This window comes from Phytophthora sojae (assembly GCF_000149755.1).
Source record: "Phytophthora sojae unplaced genomic scaffold PHYSOscaffold_17, whole genome shotgun sequence".
Lineage (NCBI taxonomy): Eukaryota > Oomycota > Peronosporomycetes > Peronosporales > Peronosporaceae > Phytophthora > Phytophthora sojae.
Genome location: NW_009258131.1, coordinates 189271 through 203393, shown reverse-complemented (window position 1 = coordinate 203393; position 14123 = coordinate 189271). Strand labels below are relative to the sequence as shown.

Genomic DNA, 14123 nt, shown 5'->3' with positions numbered 1-14123 from the left:
TGTCTCAATCCAACCACCCTACGAAACTGTTCTAGCCGCAACCAGAGCCACCTTCACACACTAACGCGTGAAGGCCGCTAACCCCGAGGAGTTCTCATCGCTGTTTTGCTCCATCCAGTGACTAACGTCGCCGGAAGCGTAGTTGTACACGTCGTCCCAAATCGAGTCGGAGCCACAGACTCGGTTAAGGTTTCTTTGAAAGCTGCGGCGTGAGTCCATCGCCATGTTTGCGAGGGCGTCTGCCTTGCTGTTGTGCGCACGAGGGTGGTGCTGCCAGGAGATGACCGCCAATTTGTCGGCCACCCTTCGGCTTTGCCAATACAGCGGTCGTAAATGCTTGGCGCGTGGCGGTGTCCGCGTCTTCTGCTGATGAATGATGAGGTTGCTGTCACCTACCACATGAAGTGGCGTCCAGCCAAAACGAAGGCACGCCTTGAGCCCTGTCAGGAGCCCCATGTTCTCCACCACGTTATTGGTCGTGCTGGCTGCCGCGTAGGACATGCCAACGGCCCAACAGATCTCATGTCCACCCCGTACGTTTCCAATGCGGACCACTGCAGCACCACAGCCGCCAGGGCCTGGATTACCACGCGAGCCGCCATCGAAAAAACCAGAAGCTTGTGTTGCTAGCATGACGACTTATTGACGAGGAGGCTAGATACATGTGCGATGTAGTAGTCACTAGTACTAAGCTTCAAGTTGCTACAGAAGTAAGGACAATATTATCCAACTAACGAGGAACTTGACTATATTTATTTTAGGTTACTGATTTTACTGCGACCTCTTGCTGCGGTCCAGGGCCTCGACCGAAATTCCGGAGAAGTTGGTCTCGAGCAGCGCCTTGGGCTGCGGCAGCTCCTCCTTGGGGGGGGGGGGGGGCGTACGTGCCGCTGTTGTTGTCAATGAAAAGCTTGTAGTTGCCCGAGGGGTCCTTCTCAATGTGGAACTCTCCAGCGTACTAGACATTGAACTGAGCGCCCGAGTGCAGCATGTGGTTGGACAGAATGTCATTGAACGTCAATCTCGAACGTCACCTCGACCTGCGGCTCGCCACGCTTGGTGCGCTCCAGGCCCGAGATGTTGAACTCGCCGACCTTGTTGTTTGGCTTGACGCAGGCGCGCTCGCCATCGTAGATGCACACGTCCACGGACGTCTGGTAGTCCTCCTCCGTGGTGTACACGCGGATCTTGCGCACGGGGATGGCCGTGCTACGCTTGATGAGCACCGACATGACCTTGCCCACGGTCTCAATGCCGAGCGACAGCGAGGTCACGTCCACTAGCAGGAGCAAGTTGGTACAGCGGCACCGTAGGCCATGGCCTCGTCCGGGTTGATCGACTTGGACAGCTCTTTGCCGCCGAACAGCGTCGACATCATGGTCCGCACCTTGGGGATACGCGTCGAATTGCCCACCAGCACCAGTTCCCCCAGGTCATCAGGGCCGTTCTCAACAGAGGTAGATTGGTAGATTTTGGTAGTATCCGTGCAACCTTGTACAACTTTTGAGCGTAATCGTCCCTGACGTAGAAAGGCGCAAGATATCACGAGGTAGTACAGGAGGTAGTACATGAACTTTATCAAACTTGAAAGAGTTCACGGTTGTACAGAGGGGAAAGTCGAATTTTTGCAGTTGAATTCCCTCGTTGCAGATGCGAGTACCTCCACCATTCCTCGAGTCTCCGTCAACCCCCCAGTTTGCTTTGGTTTCCCTCCCCCCTCGCTACTTTGACCTACATGCCACCTACCATCCCCGCTGCTGTAGCTGGGGGAGGCTACGAACGTGGCGCGCCCGCCCCAGTATTCTCCGTCTCCTCTAATAGCAGCGGGCCAAGAGTGTCTACAGCATCTCCATCTTCGACCCAGTCTCCAGGAAACGACAACATACGCGAGACCAATTCTCAAGCAGCTGAAGACGCGACTTTCAGCAGCTCCATGCTGTCAATATTCTCAATTGCTCTCGCGTAAGATACGGCTACTCCATTGTCGCTAAGCGAGGTTCAACCCTCTGGTACAACGGACGCGATAGTGCGCGTGGATGAGGTCGACGTGCACCAGGGTATCTCCTCGCATGAAGTGGGGCGTGAAGGAACCCCCGTCGAGTCGGTCACCATTGCTGAGCAAGTACGCCAGCAATATCCAGGTGCAGATGCAAGTGAAAGCTCGGACCAGGAAGAAGAGCAAGATCAAGGAAAGACCGCTGAAGGCACGGAGCTGAGTTTCGATGATTTCGAGTGGTTAACGGAGACGGTGGAGCGTGATGGGAGACAAGTAGAAGTCCCTGTCATTTCAACGATCAGAGGAATGCCGCCTACAAAAACGAAAGTCCTTGCTCTGCGTAGCTTTTGTATTGCAAGTGGCATTCGAGGTTACTTAAACAAACCCAAGGCTGTGCTGTTATCTCTGATCGCTCAACGGATGAAGAACGACAAGATCTACGGGCATATTTTTGAGAACAAGATGCAACAGCGGCGTGAGCCCGAGTCGAAGCAAGTGCAGTGCCCGTTTCGACTGTTTAACATTCTGTTTTCCAGTCGATTTGCGACTAGATTTGTCGCCCTTTTCGACCAGCGTACGCGTGCCGATCTCGGCGCCGCTGTATCAGCGGAGGAACAGTTTTGGGAGGACGTTTTTGCTGCATTCTTAGATTGCACACCGGAGGAAGAGTTCGACAATTTGATTGGTGCCCACCCTGCATTGGACCCCAACTGTGTCAACCCTGCAAGCATCGTTCAGCACTCGGTCAAGCAAATCCGCCAAATTTGGGGATCGGCTCACGGAGCTTACCGCCAGGCCCACATCCGCTTTACCACGACTGGCACAAACGGCAAGGACTTCTACAAGTACTGTAACGGGCGTTTGGATGCACTTTACATTCATATGCACCTACAGAAAAAGCGTGAGCTTGTCGGTGCTGTGAATCGTGACCTGCCAGACGACGTTTTCTACGAGAGCACCGATTCAACGCAGCGTGACACGGGGTCGGGTTCAAACCGCAGGAAGAAAAACAAGGTAGCTGAAGCAATCCGGGACTTTGGAAACCAGGCATGGCGGGTAGAGCTGGCAACACTCAAGCAAGTTTCGGAGGAACGCAAAATTTGCCTTATGGAAAAACAAGTGTCGAGCCGATCGAATTACCTGCAGCGCAAGCTAGAGATCGAAGTGAAGAGTGCAGCAACGAAGGATTACACTTTTCTCAGCGATCGGATCCGGGCTCTGATTGTGCTTCAAGATCCCAAGACCAATCTGAGGGTTCTTCAAGATCTGGACGAGGAAATCACGGTACTGACGGCGAAGAGGCAGAAATCGAAGCATGATCTAGTTTGGTGATGAATGCACGGTTTTGACGGCAAACCAACATACATTTGGGGGAGTCTAGGTCAGCTCCTAATCAATACATTTCTAGTGAACGTGATTTTGACGTCTATAGCTTTTTTGCGAGCATCTTACCGTTAGCAGCCGCCTACCGTTGGGCCATACGGATTCCGTCATATCTCTTTTGTTCATGCCCCACAACTTTGAAAAAACCAACGCAAGCGGAGATCCAGCGACAAAACACAACGTAGGTTTTGCTGTGGCAGGTAACCATGTCGACACAGTATGGACAGAGATCTTGCCACCGCCGATGATCACTTTATCATGGTAGAGTCCACAAGATGACAAGCAGAGGCTGGCATACAGATTACCACGCGCTATACGCTTAGTCAGTACCGGCACAGCAACTCTCCGGTTCGGGCTCCATCGGTAAATGTGGAGTACATGATGCCGGCCCAAGTCAAGTGACCGCTCCCATTTCACACTGGCACCTGGAAACTGCATGATCATAAACATCTTTATGTTGTCTTCCTAGTCATTAAATCCACATCGTCGTATTAGCTGGTGTAGAAGTTTATCTTTGCAGTCTGTCACCGTGTGAGTGCTCATTTGCCCAATAGAGTATTATAACCAGTGGTACGACACTCACCTGGATCAACGCACCGGCCACACAGTCAAGATGCAGGCCAGCGTTGGACGCAAGGTGTGTTGCCTGATGCGTTTCGGCAAGTTCAGCGATACAGATAGTGCATCGTCGCTCTGCTGTACTTGCCCAAGATGCAGTCCACGAGCTCCGCTGTGCCCTCCCAGTTGTCGGCGCCCTCGGTGTATGCGCGGTCGCCGTGCAACGCGTGAGCCCAAAGCCACAGATGAGCACCGTGTCGCCCAAGCTACTGTCAATTGCGTCGCTGTTTATGAAGAACGAGTAGCAGCAGCGCGCCAACTTCAACTACCAGTTTTATTATAATTGCGCCCCTATTTGGTCAAGAGGTAAGATCGCGATATCGCGTCTGAAACCAGCGACCGCGTTGAACTGGGAGGGAGACCTCGAACCCTGCGTTGCCATCATGAACTATACAATTACTGTTCTACACATATCGTGTCGATTTCATGCTTACCGGGGTAGGCAGTACGATACCGCCATTTTGTTAGCTGCAGTAAGCGCATACTGTAGTGCGAAGCGAGAATTTGCTTCGTGCTTCGTCGTATAGTGTTTCAAAGCCACCGCTCGCATGTGCAACGTCAAGTCGCCGACTTGTACAACGAAGGAGCTCATGCCTGCTCGTAAAACGACAGCACGCTCAGCGTTAGAGTTAGTAAGCGGCGAAAAAATACATCCATGTTCTGAGAGCACAGTGCACTTTGGTACGCGATGCAAAATTAATTATGACGATGTGAGCATCAGCTCACTGACCATGAAAAACTTTGAAATGGGGCGCGAGAGATACAAGTGATGGAGGCTACTGCAACCGCGTTACTGGGTAGCTTCCAATCGAACGATGGTTGGGTAACCGTCGGTTGCCGCAAACGCGGAATTCGTTCGTGCTTGAAATGCTATATAACAATGCGTCGTTGGTGACAACATCTACCGAAGGAATAATGTTTGCATCCAGGCAGCGACGCTTTACAGCTCATCGTCTATCCAAAGTACACGCAAACTGCATCAGTACCAGGTGCTTCAGTAGTAGGTAGGTCTTCGTCACTCATCGATACTCTTCCGACAGACCCACAGGTTTCAAGTACATGAGGTCTACCCGTTGGAAAATTTGAGCGCTCTACCACGTACTTGCAGCGATACGCGAACATCGATTCGCGACATCGATCGCGTGGTTTGAAACACGTATAGTTAACGAAGATGTGTAGTTTGGCATGTCTTTCTTGGTGTAACCTCAAGCATATTCCGCAGCAAACCGCTATCTTGAACCAAGATAAAGTTCTACGCTCGGAAAACGCACCGACCACAACCTCTTTGACATCAACACAGCCTTCAGATCAGCATCTTTGGAGAGCATTAGACAATCGGTGATCATAGAACGAATATATTGTTAGCAAAATGTGAGTCCTTGATTCCATTCTTGATTAGACCGCTTACACACCAGATATGAGTGTCTACTCTTGTTACGAAGTCCTGCGAACGAGATTGCGGTGAGGTCTGCTTAAAGACGCGTTCTGGATGAAGCGTACGAGCCTGCCACGCGCATCAGATACACCAGCAGTGCTGAAAGCTTGTGGGTCCAATGGATCGCTTGGCAAGTATGCCAGACGACTCGGTCCATGAGCGATTGTGTTCTCTCTTGCCTCAGCCGCTGCAAATTCTGCTGGGAGGTCAGCGCAGAAGTTATGCAGTCGAGCTATAGCCATTAGGGCTCGACTAACATTCTTGGGCTTCAGTTGAAGAGAATAGTTGAAGCATCTCCACTTGTTGCTGATCCTTCCAAACGTCTGCTCGATCTTAATCCTTAGCTGACTTAAGTAAAAGTCGAAAGTGTCGTGCGCTCGGTTAAGCCGTCCAGTGCCTCCAAAAGGCGTGAGCATGTGCTCCGAAGGCATATACGCTCCATCGCCGATAAAATATCGGTTATTGCCGAGATTTTCGACGTAAGCCGCCAGCTTCGTTCTTGCGAAGGCCCATAAATCACTGGATCCGCCAGGTGCAGCGACAGCGAAATAAATGAAGCGACACTGGAAATCACATGCTTGGAGGTTGAGACCCATGTGGTGATAATGGCCCGAGAGTAAGCCCGAACATTGCCACCCGCTTGCTTCCGCGTCGGTGTAATAAATCGGGCTAGCATGCCATCCACGCAGCCAACACAGCCGTCCAAAACACCTTCGCTGCTCGATTTCGCGAACTCCGCCGCTGCCCAGTCAATCTCACTTGGGGTTGTAGGAAGCCGAATAGCCAACTCGACACAGTTGAGAACAGCAAGGATGCCCTTGTTCAAACACCGATAAAACGAAGGCACACTCACTTGAGCTACGTCTCGAATGTCCAAATACGAACCGCCAGCAAGGTAGTGGAGCGTGCAGTGTAGTACAACTTCTTCAGATATAGGAGTCACTCCAGTCCTTCGCGTCGACATCACACCGTCCACGCTCAACGACGGCCTTAGCATGCTCAACAAGCGGTTAAAATGCGCTTCATCCATGCGAAAAGTCCTATCAAAAGTCTTCTCCCGCTGGTGTCGTTGTAGGTGCTCGGACCATATCATGCGCTGGCGTGCGTAGAAGGTCTCGCGAATGTTCAGCTCCGAAGCCGCAGCTGTGAAGCAAACGAAGGCACCGTCTAGCATGAACTCTCCTTCTGAATCGCTGTCACTCCAGCCAAAGAGCTCGCCATCCGAATCATCGTCGCTCCACGCAAAGGGATCGCCGTCCGATCCACTGTCGCCCCAGGCAAGGCAATCGTCAACGAAGGGGTCACCATCTGAGCCGCTGTCGCTCCAGGCAAGGAGATCGTCGTCTGCAGTCCAACCAGAGTCACGCAGCGTGCACTCGTCTGAGTCTACATCTCGGTCCATGGTCAGAGAGAGCGGTTGTCCGATAAGGAAATGGAGAGAGGGAGGGGGAGGGAGGCAGCGGGAATTCTCGCTTGAAGGCAATTGTGAAATATGACATTAAAAATCGGGTGAACGGATGCACTTCATTCTTATCAGAGCGGTATATGTTGCACGGTGATACCCGCACGTCTCTAGCACATTCGGACCTTGGTTGTACGGTGATTCAAATCTACCTCTGTTAATAACGGGCCTCAGGCTTCGAGCACCTTGAGCGCGGTCTCCTCGCAGCGCTTGAACAGCTCCTCGTTCAGCGACTCGAACCTAGTATAATGTTTTCCGGAATCTTGCGTTTAAGATATTTTTTAATCGAGTTGCCAAATAAGGAGGTGATTAAAAGGACGACCAAACCCATTTTCAAATTGTTTGAACGGAGACTTTTTTTGATCCTCCAAACAGTTCCGTTTAATCGCTCCGTTTAATGACCGGTTTAATCCCCCCTACCCCTAGTGACCAAACCGTTTTATATACTAAGTAGGTTTTGGAAGGCGCCCACTCGAGCCCACAAATGCCCAAAGTAAGTCGAAGTGACCAATTAAGAGTACCCAAATGAGCGATGAAGAACCCAAATAAGAGCTCACTTGACCCACTAACTAACAGCACAGCGCAAATGTCGCCGCCTGCCGACGCCACCGTCGCCAAGGAGCGACACGAAGGCGCGCCGCTGAACCGCCGCGTGTTCGACTCGTGGGAGGCTACATAGACTCGTACGCGCGCCGCAGCTACCAGATCTTCCGCAAGCGCACGCCCACGTCCGTGAAGCTCCGCAACCGGCGGCGTCGGCGGACAGCGCGCGCCTAATCCCGCTAAAGTACATCAACTACTCGGTCACGCTCGTGTGCACACACAGCGGTAGCTACAGTATGTGTCCCGCGGCACGGGGCGGCGCTCGCGCCAGGTAAGCTGATAACTTACAGTCTGACATCAAACGGCAATTGCTTTATTGACTCGTGCTGTTTGATCATGCCAGGACGTGCGCGCCATGCACTGCAATGTGCAGTTGAACGCGTGCTTGAATGAAGCTCGTGGACCCGGAGGTTAACCGCTACGAGGTCAACGTCACGCGGGCGCTGCTGACGCACAACCACCGCGTGGACAAGGAGACGTACCAGCAGTACAGCAACGCGAGGCTTGGTCTCTCGGACGAGCTGCTCAGCTGCGTCGAGCTCATGCACAAGACCAGCGTCAAGCCCAAGGAGATCCGCTCCTATATCATGGAGAACTCGAGCTGCACGCCGACTTTCAAGGACGTGCAGAACATGCTACAGCGGCTGAGGAACCAGGAGCGCGCTGCGGCGGCGAAGGCGACCAGCTTTCACCCTCCAGCGGCCAAAGCCGGCTTGCTGTCGTACCGAGCACCCCCGGGAGACATTGCGTGAGTATCGCCTCGCCACCGCAGCTGCTGCCAATAAGGACCCGCCGGAGCCTGTGGAGCCCACGACGCAGTTCAAGGTGGCACACGCAGTAGGGAAGGCTGTGGCTACTATGCTGGCGGGGATACCTGCAACCGAGTTTGCAGGCGCCTTCTGTGTGATGGAAGTCGCCACGAACATCGTGCGCGAGCGGCGGGCGGAAGCCGCAGCAAAACTCGCAGCAGCGAGTGAAGAAGTCGAGAGTGAGACGACGACCGACGCCGATGCATCTCTCAGCGTTGCGAGCGCGGGCGTTCCTTCGGTTGATGATCCAGGCCCGAAGTCTTTAGGAGGTTGGAACGTTTTTGATAAGGATACATGTATTGTACAATGCAATTCCACCTAGCTCGGCAGGGCAGAGATCAAAGGCAAACACAGGACCTCGAAGCTCAACTGTTGACGCGTCGTCCGTCTAACAATCTAGAGATACCTTCTACGCAGCACCGCTTGCACCGGAAATGCGGCTGCAACGACCAAGCTCTGCAACCACTCGAAGAAGCTGGAGAGAAGCTGGAGCCGTTCATCCTTCGGGTGCCGGGCCGCCCAGCAGCGCCAGCAACCACGGCAGGGCCCTCGCCATATCGCACATAGTTGAATGGGTAAGACACGCCTTGGACGCTGCCATTGTTGGAGCGAGGCGCATCACCAGCGCACCGGAAAGTGCGTGTGCAGCAACCGCCCTCTTCATCCACGCCAGCACGTGGAGCGCGTCAAGAAGCTCAAGATAGGCCCGCCCCGCTCATTGGCCCCGAGGACGCTGTCACGAACGGTGCCACTGCTCTTGTCGGTGGCCAGCGCAGAGACATCGGCCGCAACTTCTACGAGGCTACAGTGCTGGCCCATGTAAACACAATGCGTGTTGGTCGGACCTGTTGTGCCGCTGTTCAAGTTCACGACGGAGGAGGAGGTGATCGAGATGGCCAACTCCACGGAGGCCGGTCGTGCCGGGTACTTTACTCGCAGAACCTGTCGCGAACGTGGCGTGTGGCTGCTGCGCTGGACTGCAAGGGCCTCCGTCTCCTCTGTCTTCTGCTTCAACTGCACGTGCATTTTGTCGAAAGCACCTTTCCAACGCGCTGCCATTCCCACTGATCGTCTTGCTCTTGGGTTTACCTTTCGAGCTATGCAAGTACTCGACCGAGTTGCTCGGCGCCGTAAGCCCCATCGTACGAGCGTATATGATGAAGAGGCGCAACCACGTGCAGCCGATAAAACGTTACCGAAAATACTTCCTCGGAGCTCCAGCGAAGACGCCCTGCCGTCGAGAAGAGATCCGAGACACAAGAGAGTAGACGCTTCAGTATGGACCATAAGGTCACCACCTACTACACTCGGCGGGAATGCCAACGTCAAGGTTGGCTTTCAGATCCCCAACGTAGCAGGAAGGAATGCCTACTCATCCGCGTCTGACTGTTCGCAACTTTGATCACGATAGGTTCATGTTCGTGCTCGACCTTGCGCAGACGGTCAAAGCGCCCCCGAAGACATGTTCGAGCGGAAGGAAGAGGCACCTAGTAATATCGTGATCAAGGTAGGGAAGCTGGTCTGATAAGCTCGCGGTACATTTTGTGAGGTTGCTGAGCTGCTTGACACGGAACGAATGCAATACGGAAACGACGCCTTTAGCTTCGATAATGTAGGGCAGTAATTTGTGGAGACGAATTTGACGTCTCCACAAATTGCGTCGAGCGCAAATGAAGCGTACCATTATTTTGGTTCAATTCCCAATCACCACTCATGCTGAGCGTTCACGCCCGCGCTCTCAAGCTCTGCGTCAGCGCTTGTCGGAACTCGCCAGTGATCTTGGGACTGTGCGTGCATGAAGTGGTGGGCATCTCCGCCGACGTGCAGGCGGAGATTGCGGAGAACGAGACGTTGCAGCAGGAGAACAGGTAGGACTGACCGAACAGCAGCAAGAACTACATAGTGAACATGGCCAAGTGGCCTTACATAGCAAACAAATACATCAGTCTTCAATCTTCCTCGCCGAGCTCACTTCCACCTGCCAACAGCGCTCCCAAGCCGTGGACAGCAGAGCCAGCGCAAGATGCTGAGTGTTTACTACCACCCAAGTTGATTGAACGTGCACCTAACGCATTGTTTGTTACTAACGATAAGTGAGTGTAGCCATGTATTTAGCACTCAAATGTGATGGGTTTGGTCGGTATCATCGGTTGTAGCAAACACGACGCAAACGAGGACATATTTGGCACATAAATCGCGATTTGTGACAGCGTTTGTGATAGTTTTGGAAGAGTTCCATGGCCCGTGCAATCAGCTAAATACGCCCATAGCCTTTCATATTTGGGGCGAAGCCCCACCCTATAATGAAATCGCTCTGTTTTATCGCTTTGATTTACTTTCTTTCGATGAATTTATGGATAGGGCTAGGGAAAGGTTTAATGGTTGCCTTTCCCAGGGGCAAAAATGCTGCATTTTACCTCCATATAAGATCCTTTCAGGCTCAATGTCCAACGGTTCCGAGTGACTATTCATAGAAGCTCAGGGATTTAGCCTCCAACAAAGGATGCGAAAGCCATTAAACGGAGGCCCGACTTTTAGGAGGCCTCCACCAAATAGAGCATCTATGGGCTGTGGGCCTTCTAAAGTGGATTTGGTTTAAAACTGCGTTATTTTAGCTAAATTAGTACTCTGATTTGCTGAACTATTGACCCAATTTTAGCGTCGTATTGCACAGAAATCGGGGTAAGTGCCCTTGTTGAAGGTCTACTTAGAGTAGCTCTGGTCAGTAAGCAAGTTGCTCAGCTACTGCATGCCGCAGGTGGCACCGCTCACTCTGCCGTCACCTCACGCATTCGGCACGCCTCCCCCAGGACCGCTCTCGGGTGCGGCCAGGTCGGTTGGTAGACTGGGAGCAGGACACACGCGCACAGAGGAAGAGGCAGCGGCGACGGCGTGGATTTGGGCGGGCGACTGGCGCTTAGGGCGAGCACGCTCACGAACACTCTGCGTAGCTCCCTCCCAGCCATACGCGGCAGCCGCAGCGCCTCTGGCTACCGCGGCTCCACCTTCGGCTCAGACGTCGTGCTGTTGTAGCAAGACGCGGGCACGTAACGTGCTGCAGGGGCTGCAGGCGCCCATCCGTTCGCCACTATGACCCACGGCGGTGGCAACCCCTAGAGCAAGGAAACTGAGCAGAGCTCAAGTGTCCGCCCACTACGAGCATGTGCATGACCCATGCGCGCTGGCTGACAAGCATGATGACGAGCTCGTGATGGCATGAACAAGGACTACGCCGGACACGGTTTCAAGCATGTCATTACAGCAGACCACCCCCACAAGCACTTCCCCACTATGTATTGATAGCTGGACTTCAGTGCCCGACAGGTTGAAGCACAACAGACGCTCAGTATGACCTTTCCGTGGCTTCCTTTTCGAGTTTGCAGCTCTCTCTCTCTCTCTCTCTCTCTCTCTCTCTCTCTCTCTCTCTCTCTCTCCCTCTCCCTCTCTCTCGGGCATAAGGATTTCCTCTACATGTAGTGATATTATTCATCTCAACTCGATCACACCACTAACAACGCAGTATACATCAAAAAGACATGTATCAGCACTTTTAGCCGGTAACTCCTCATTCCTTTAGCGAATCCCGTACCAGACGATGATTTTGTAAGTTTCCGCACACCACGATTCTGGGTTGTCAGCGACAATCTGTGTTTAACGTGAAATAACGCTGTAGATAGTAAACTGCAATAATTGTGAAACTCAGCAAGATTGCCGCCAGCCTCCTTGTCGCTCCATAACTCAAAGTCTAATAGAACTAAAGCATTACAGAGTATTCGTTAAGCTTCCCCGATATTACCTTCATTAGCGATGTTGCGTGGTTGCTACATGGATGGTTTTCGTACTTTTGACTAATGATCCAATTGCTGGGGCCGATTTCTCACAAATGGGACCTCAGATAACGCTGTGAAACCTGAAATAATGCTTTGTAAACCAATTTAGTGATTAGCAATTCGATCCATACGGCGTGCAGTAGCAGTATGGCTTCGCTTTAGCTTCATATACTTCAAGCAATAACTTACTAAATAGTGAATTCCTTCCATATTTTGAACTTCAAAATATATCATGTTTGCTGAAAAAGAGGAAAGATGATTTTTCCCGCATTAGTAGAGGTCTGCTCATGCGAACAAGTTTCAGTAAAAAGCTTAGGATGGGTTTTCACTAGTGCTGCACATGAGACTTTCGTACACATACATAGTTTTAGTTTTAGGGAAACTAATAGATAACAGTCGCAAAAAGTCTGTCTTAGCGGATGGTGCCCAGTTTTGCAAAAATCCTACTTTAAAGCGAGTTTAGCCATGGTTTCTATTTATTTGTATTTTATCTAGATTTGTGAGTGGTATGCTGCATTGAGAGGGTCGTTTCGAATAAATGTTCGTCTCGGGTCAAATCACAGCTTTGTAGGCTTGTAAGAATGGTGAAAACACATTAAGGCTCCTAAACATATAAAATTATTCACAGGTCGAAGATTCACAGGTCGAAGAGCTGTGCTTGGTCAGCAGAATTTTTTTGTAACTTACCGAAACCGGGTACCTTTCTATCCTAAATAGGGTACTGACTCACCTAAACAAATACATCTTAAGGATACGAATGGCTACATGTATTACTCTGCAGCTCAGCGGTTGTTGCTAACTTTTACACTAAAACCTGAGGTTACAACTAAAAGCTATGATGCTATAACTCATTTCTGTGCTAAGGATTTCACGACTACTTACACTGTGCTGCGAGTCCGCTGAAGCATACTTTATCGCTGGGCAACGCTTGTCAATATACCGTGCTATCATGTTTGCTAGCTCGAGCTATGTAAGCTGTATGCCTCAAATGTTGAAAGCTTAGTACATCGTCTCACATTAGACACGCTCGCCAAAAATGGAACGGAGGGTGTTAATATTGTCTTCACTGCAGATTTGGATACCGGCATGTACAGTATCGATAGTTTTCTGTAATGCGTAGTCGGCATATTGTACTCTCAGTTTATTTCGTACACAAGAGACTTAGTGCGCTGCATTTCGACGCAGACAAGCACGTTCAACGCGGATGCGTGCAAGTATATTCCAAATTGGTTAAGCACTGAAGTGCTAAAAAATATGCACTACCAGCCCAAACCTCTAGTTGTTTCAGTGAAATCAGTACCATAATCGAAAGAATCTCAAATCAAATACACCAAGGTCTTTGGCGAGTTCATGAACAGTAATTGGGTTCTGTACTTATTTATTGAGATTATTTGTAGGAATTTTCCTGGTATTTGTTATAATTATTTGGGGTAGTAAATGGTAATATATACTGGGCCCAGTGGGCGGCAACCAGTCGCTGCATCGCCTCGCGATGAGGACGCATTTGCCAAATGTGGACACTTGTAATAAAATTGCAACTGTTTCATGTTCTGAGATGGACACAGTTCTAGAAAGTGTCCATTTAGCAACAATTACTGACAACTTTTGTTTTATCGGTTCTGCTAGGCTGGACAAGCGACGCTGAGTGTGCAGCTACCAGCGCTCGATGGACTGAAGATGTTCGTGGGCTCGGCGCGGAGAAGAACGAGGTCTTTGTCGGGTCGCCGCAGAATTCGTCGATTGTTGCCGAGCTGCCGTGCGTGACGGTGCGTTTGGAAGGATATAAGAGTTCATGCCTATGAAGATGGGGCTGATCTGTTTTTAAGAATGTGGCGGACGCTTTCCACGATGTGGAGTTTGTGTGGGACGACGAGTGGATGCGGTGGTATGTGGACGAAGTGCTGCTGCTGTAAGAGTTTATCCACGAGGTGGAGGAGGGGAGTAGTGCGAGCAGCGGGGGGGGGGGGGGGCAATGTCGTCGTGGAGT

The 14123-nt window shown here is 51.4% G+C and overlaps 6 protein-coding genes across 6 annotated transcripts; 2 read left to right on the top strand and 4 right to left on the bottom strand.

Annotated features, from left to right (window-relative positions):
• Positions 1–69: 69 nt before the first annotated feature.
• On the bottom strand, positions 70–600 carry PHYSODRAFT_408649 (hypothetical protein; the record flags this gene model as incomplete). The annotated part of the gene is made up of 1 exon (XM_009540942.1): positions 70–600. A coding segment is annotated over one exon (531 nt), but the record flags the coding sequence as incomplete, so codon positions are not given.
• Positions 601–757: 157 nt separating this feature from the next.
• On the bottom strand, positions 758–1378 carry PHYSODRAFT_259740 (hypothetical protein; the record flags this gene model as incomplete). The annotated part of the gene is made up of 2 exons (XM_009540941.1): positions 758–958; positions 1301–1378. The coding sequence occupies 2 exons, from the start codon at positions 1376–1378 to the stop codon at positions 758–760; spliced, it is 279 nt and encodes a 92-aa protein (XP_009539236.1).
• A 1125-nt stretch (positions 1379–2503) lies between these two features.
• On the top strand, positions 2504–2899 carry PHYSODRAFT_387585 (hypothetical protein; the record flags this gene model as incomplete). Its single annotated transcript, XM_009540940.1, has 1 exon — positions 2504–2899. A coding segment is annotated over one exon (396 nt), but the record flags the coding sequence as incomplete, so codon positions are not given.
• A 3287-nt stretch (positions 2900–6186) lies between these two features.
• On the bottom strand, positions 6187–6489 carry PHYSODRAFT_403174 (hypothetical protein; the record flags this gene model as incomplete). Its single annotated transcript, XM_009540939.1, has 1 exon — positions 6187–6489. A coding segment is annotated over one exon (303 nt), but the record flags the coding sequence as incomplete, so codon positions are not given.
• Positions 6490–7378: 889 nt separating this feature from the next.
• Positions 7379–8249, top strand: PHYSODRAFT_259738 (hypothetical protein; the record flags this gene model as incomplete). Its single annotated transcript, XM_009540938.1, has 4 exons — positions 7379–7387; positions 7593–7706; positions 7727–7768; positions 7893–8249. The coding sequence occupies 4 exons, from the start codon at positions 7379–7381 to the stop codon at positions 8247–8249; spliced, it is 522 nt and encodes a 173-aa protein (XP_009539233.1).
• A 2831-nt stretch (positions 8250–11080) lies between these two features.
• PHYSODRAFT_289251 (hypothetical protein) lies at positions 11081–11530 on the bottom strand (the record flags this gene model as incomplete). The annotated part of the gene is given in 2 exon segments (XM_009540937.1): positions 11081–11411; positions 11424–11530. A coding segment is annotated over 1 exon segment (182 nt), but the record flags the coding sequence as incomplete, so codon positions are not given.
• Positions 11531–14123: the final 2593 nt, after the last annotated feature.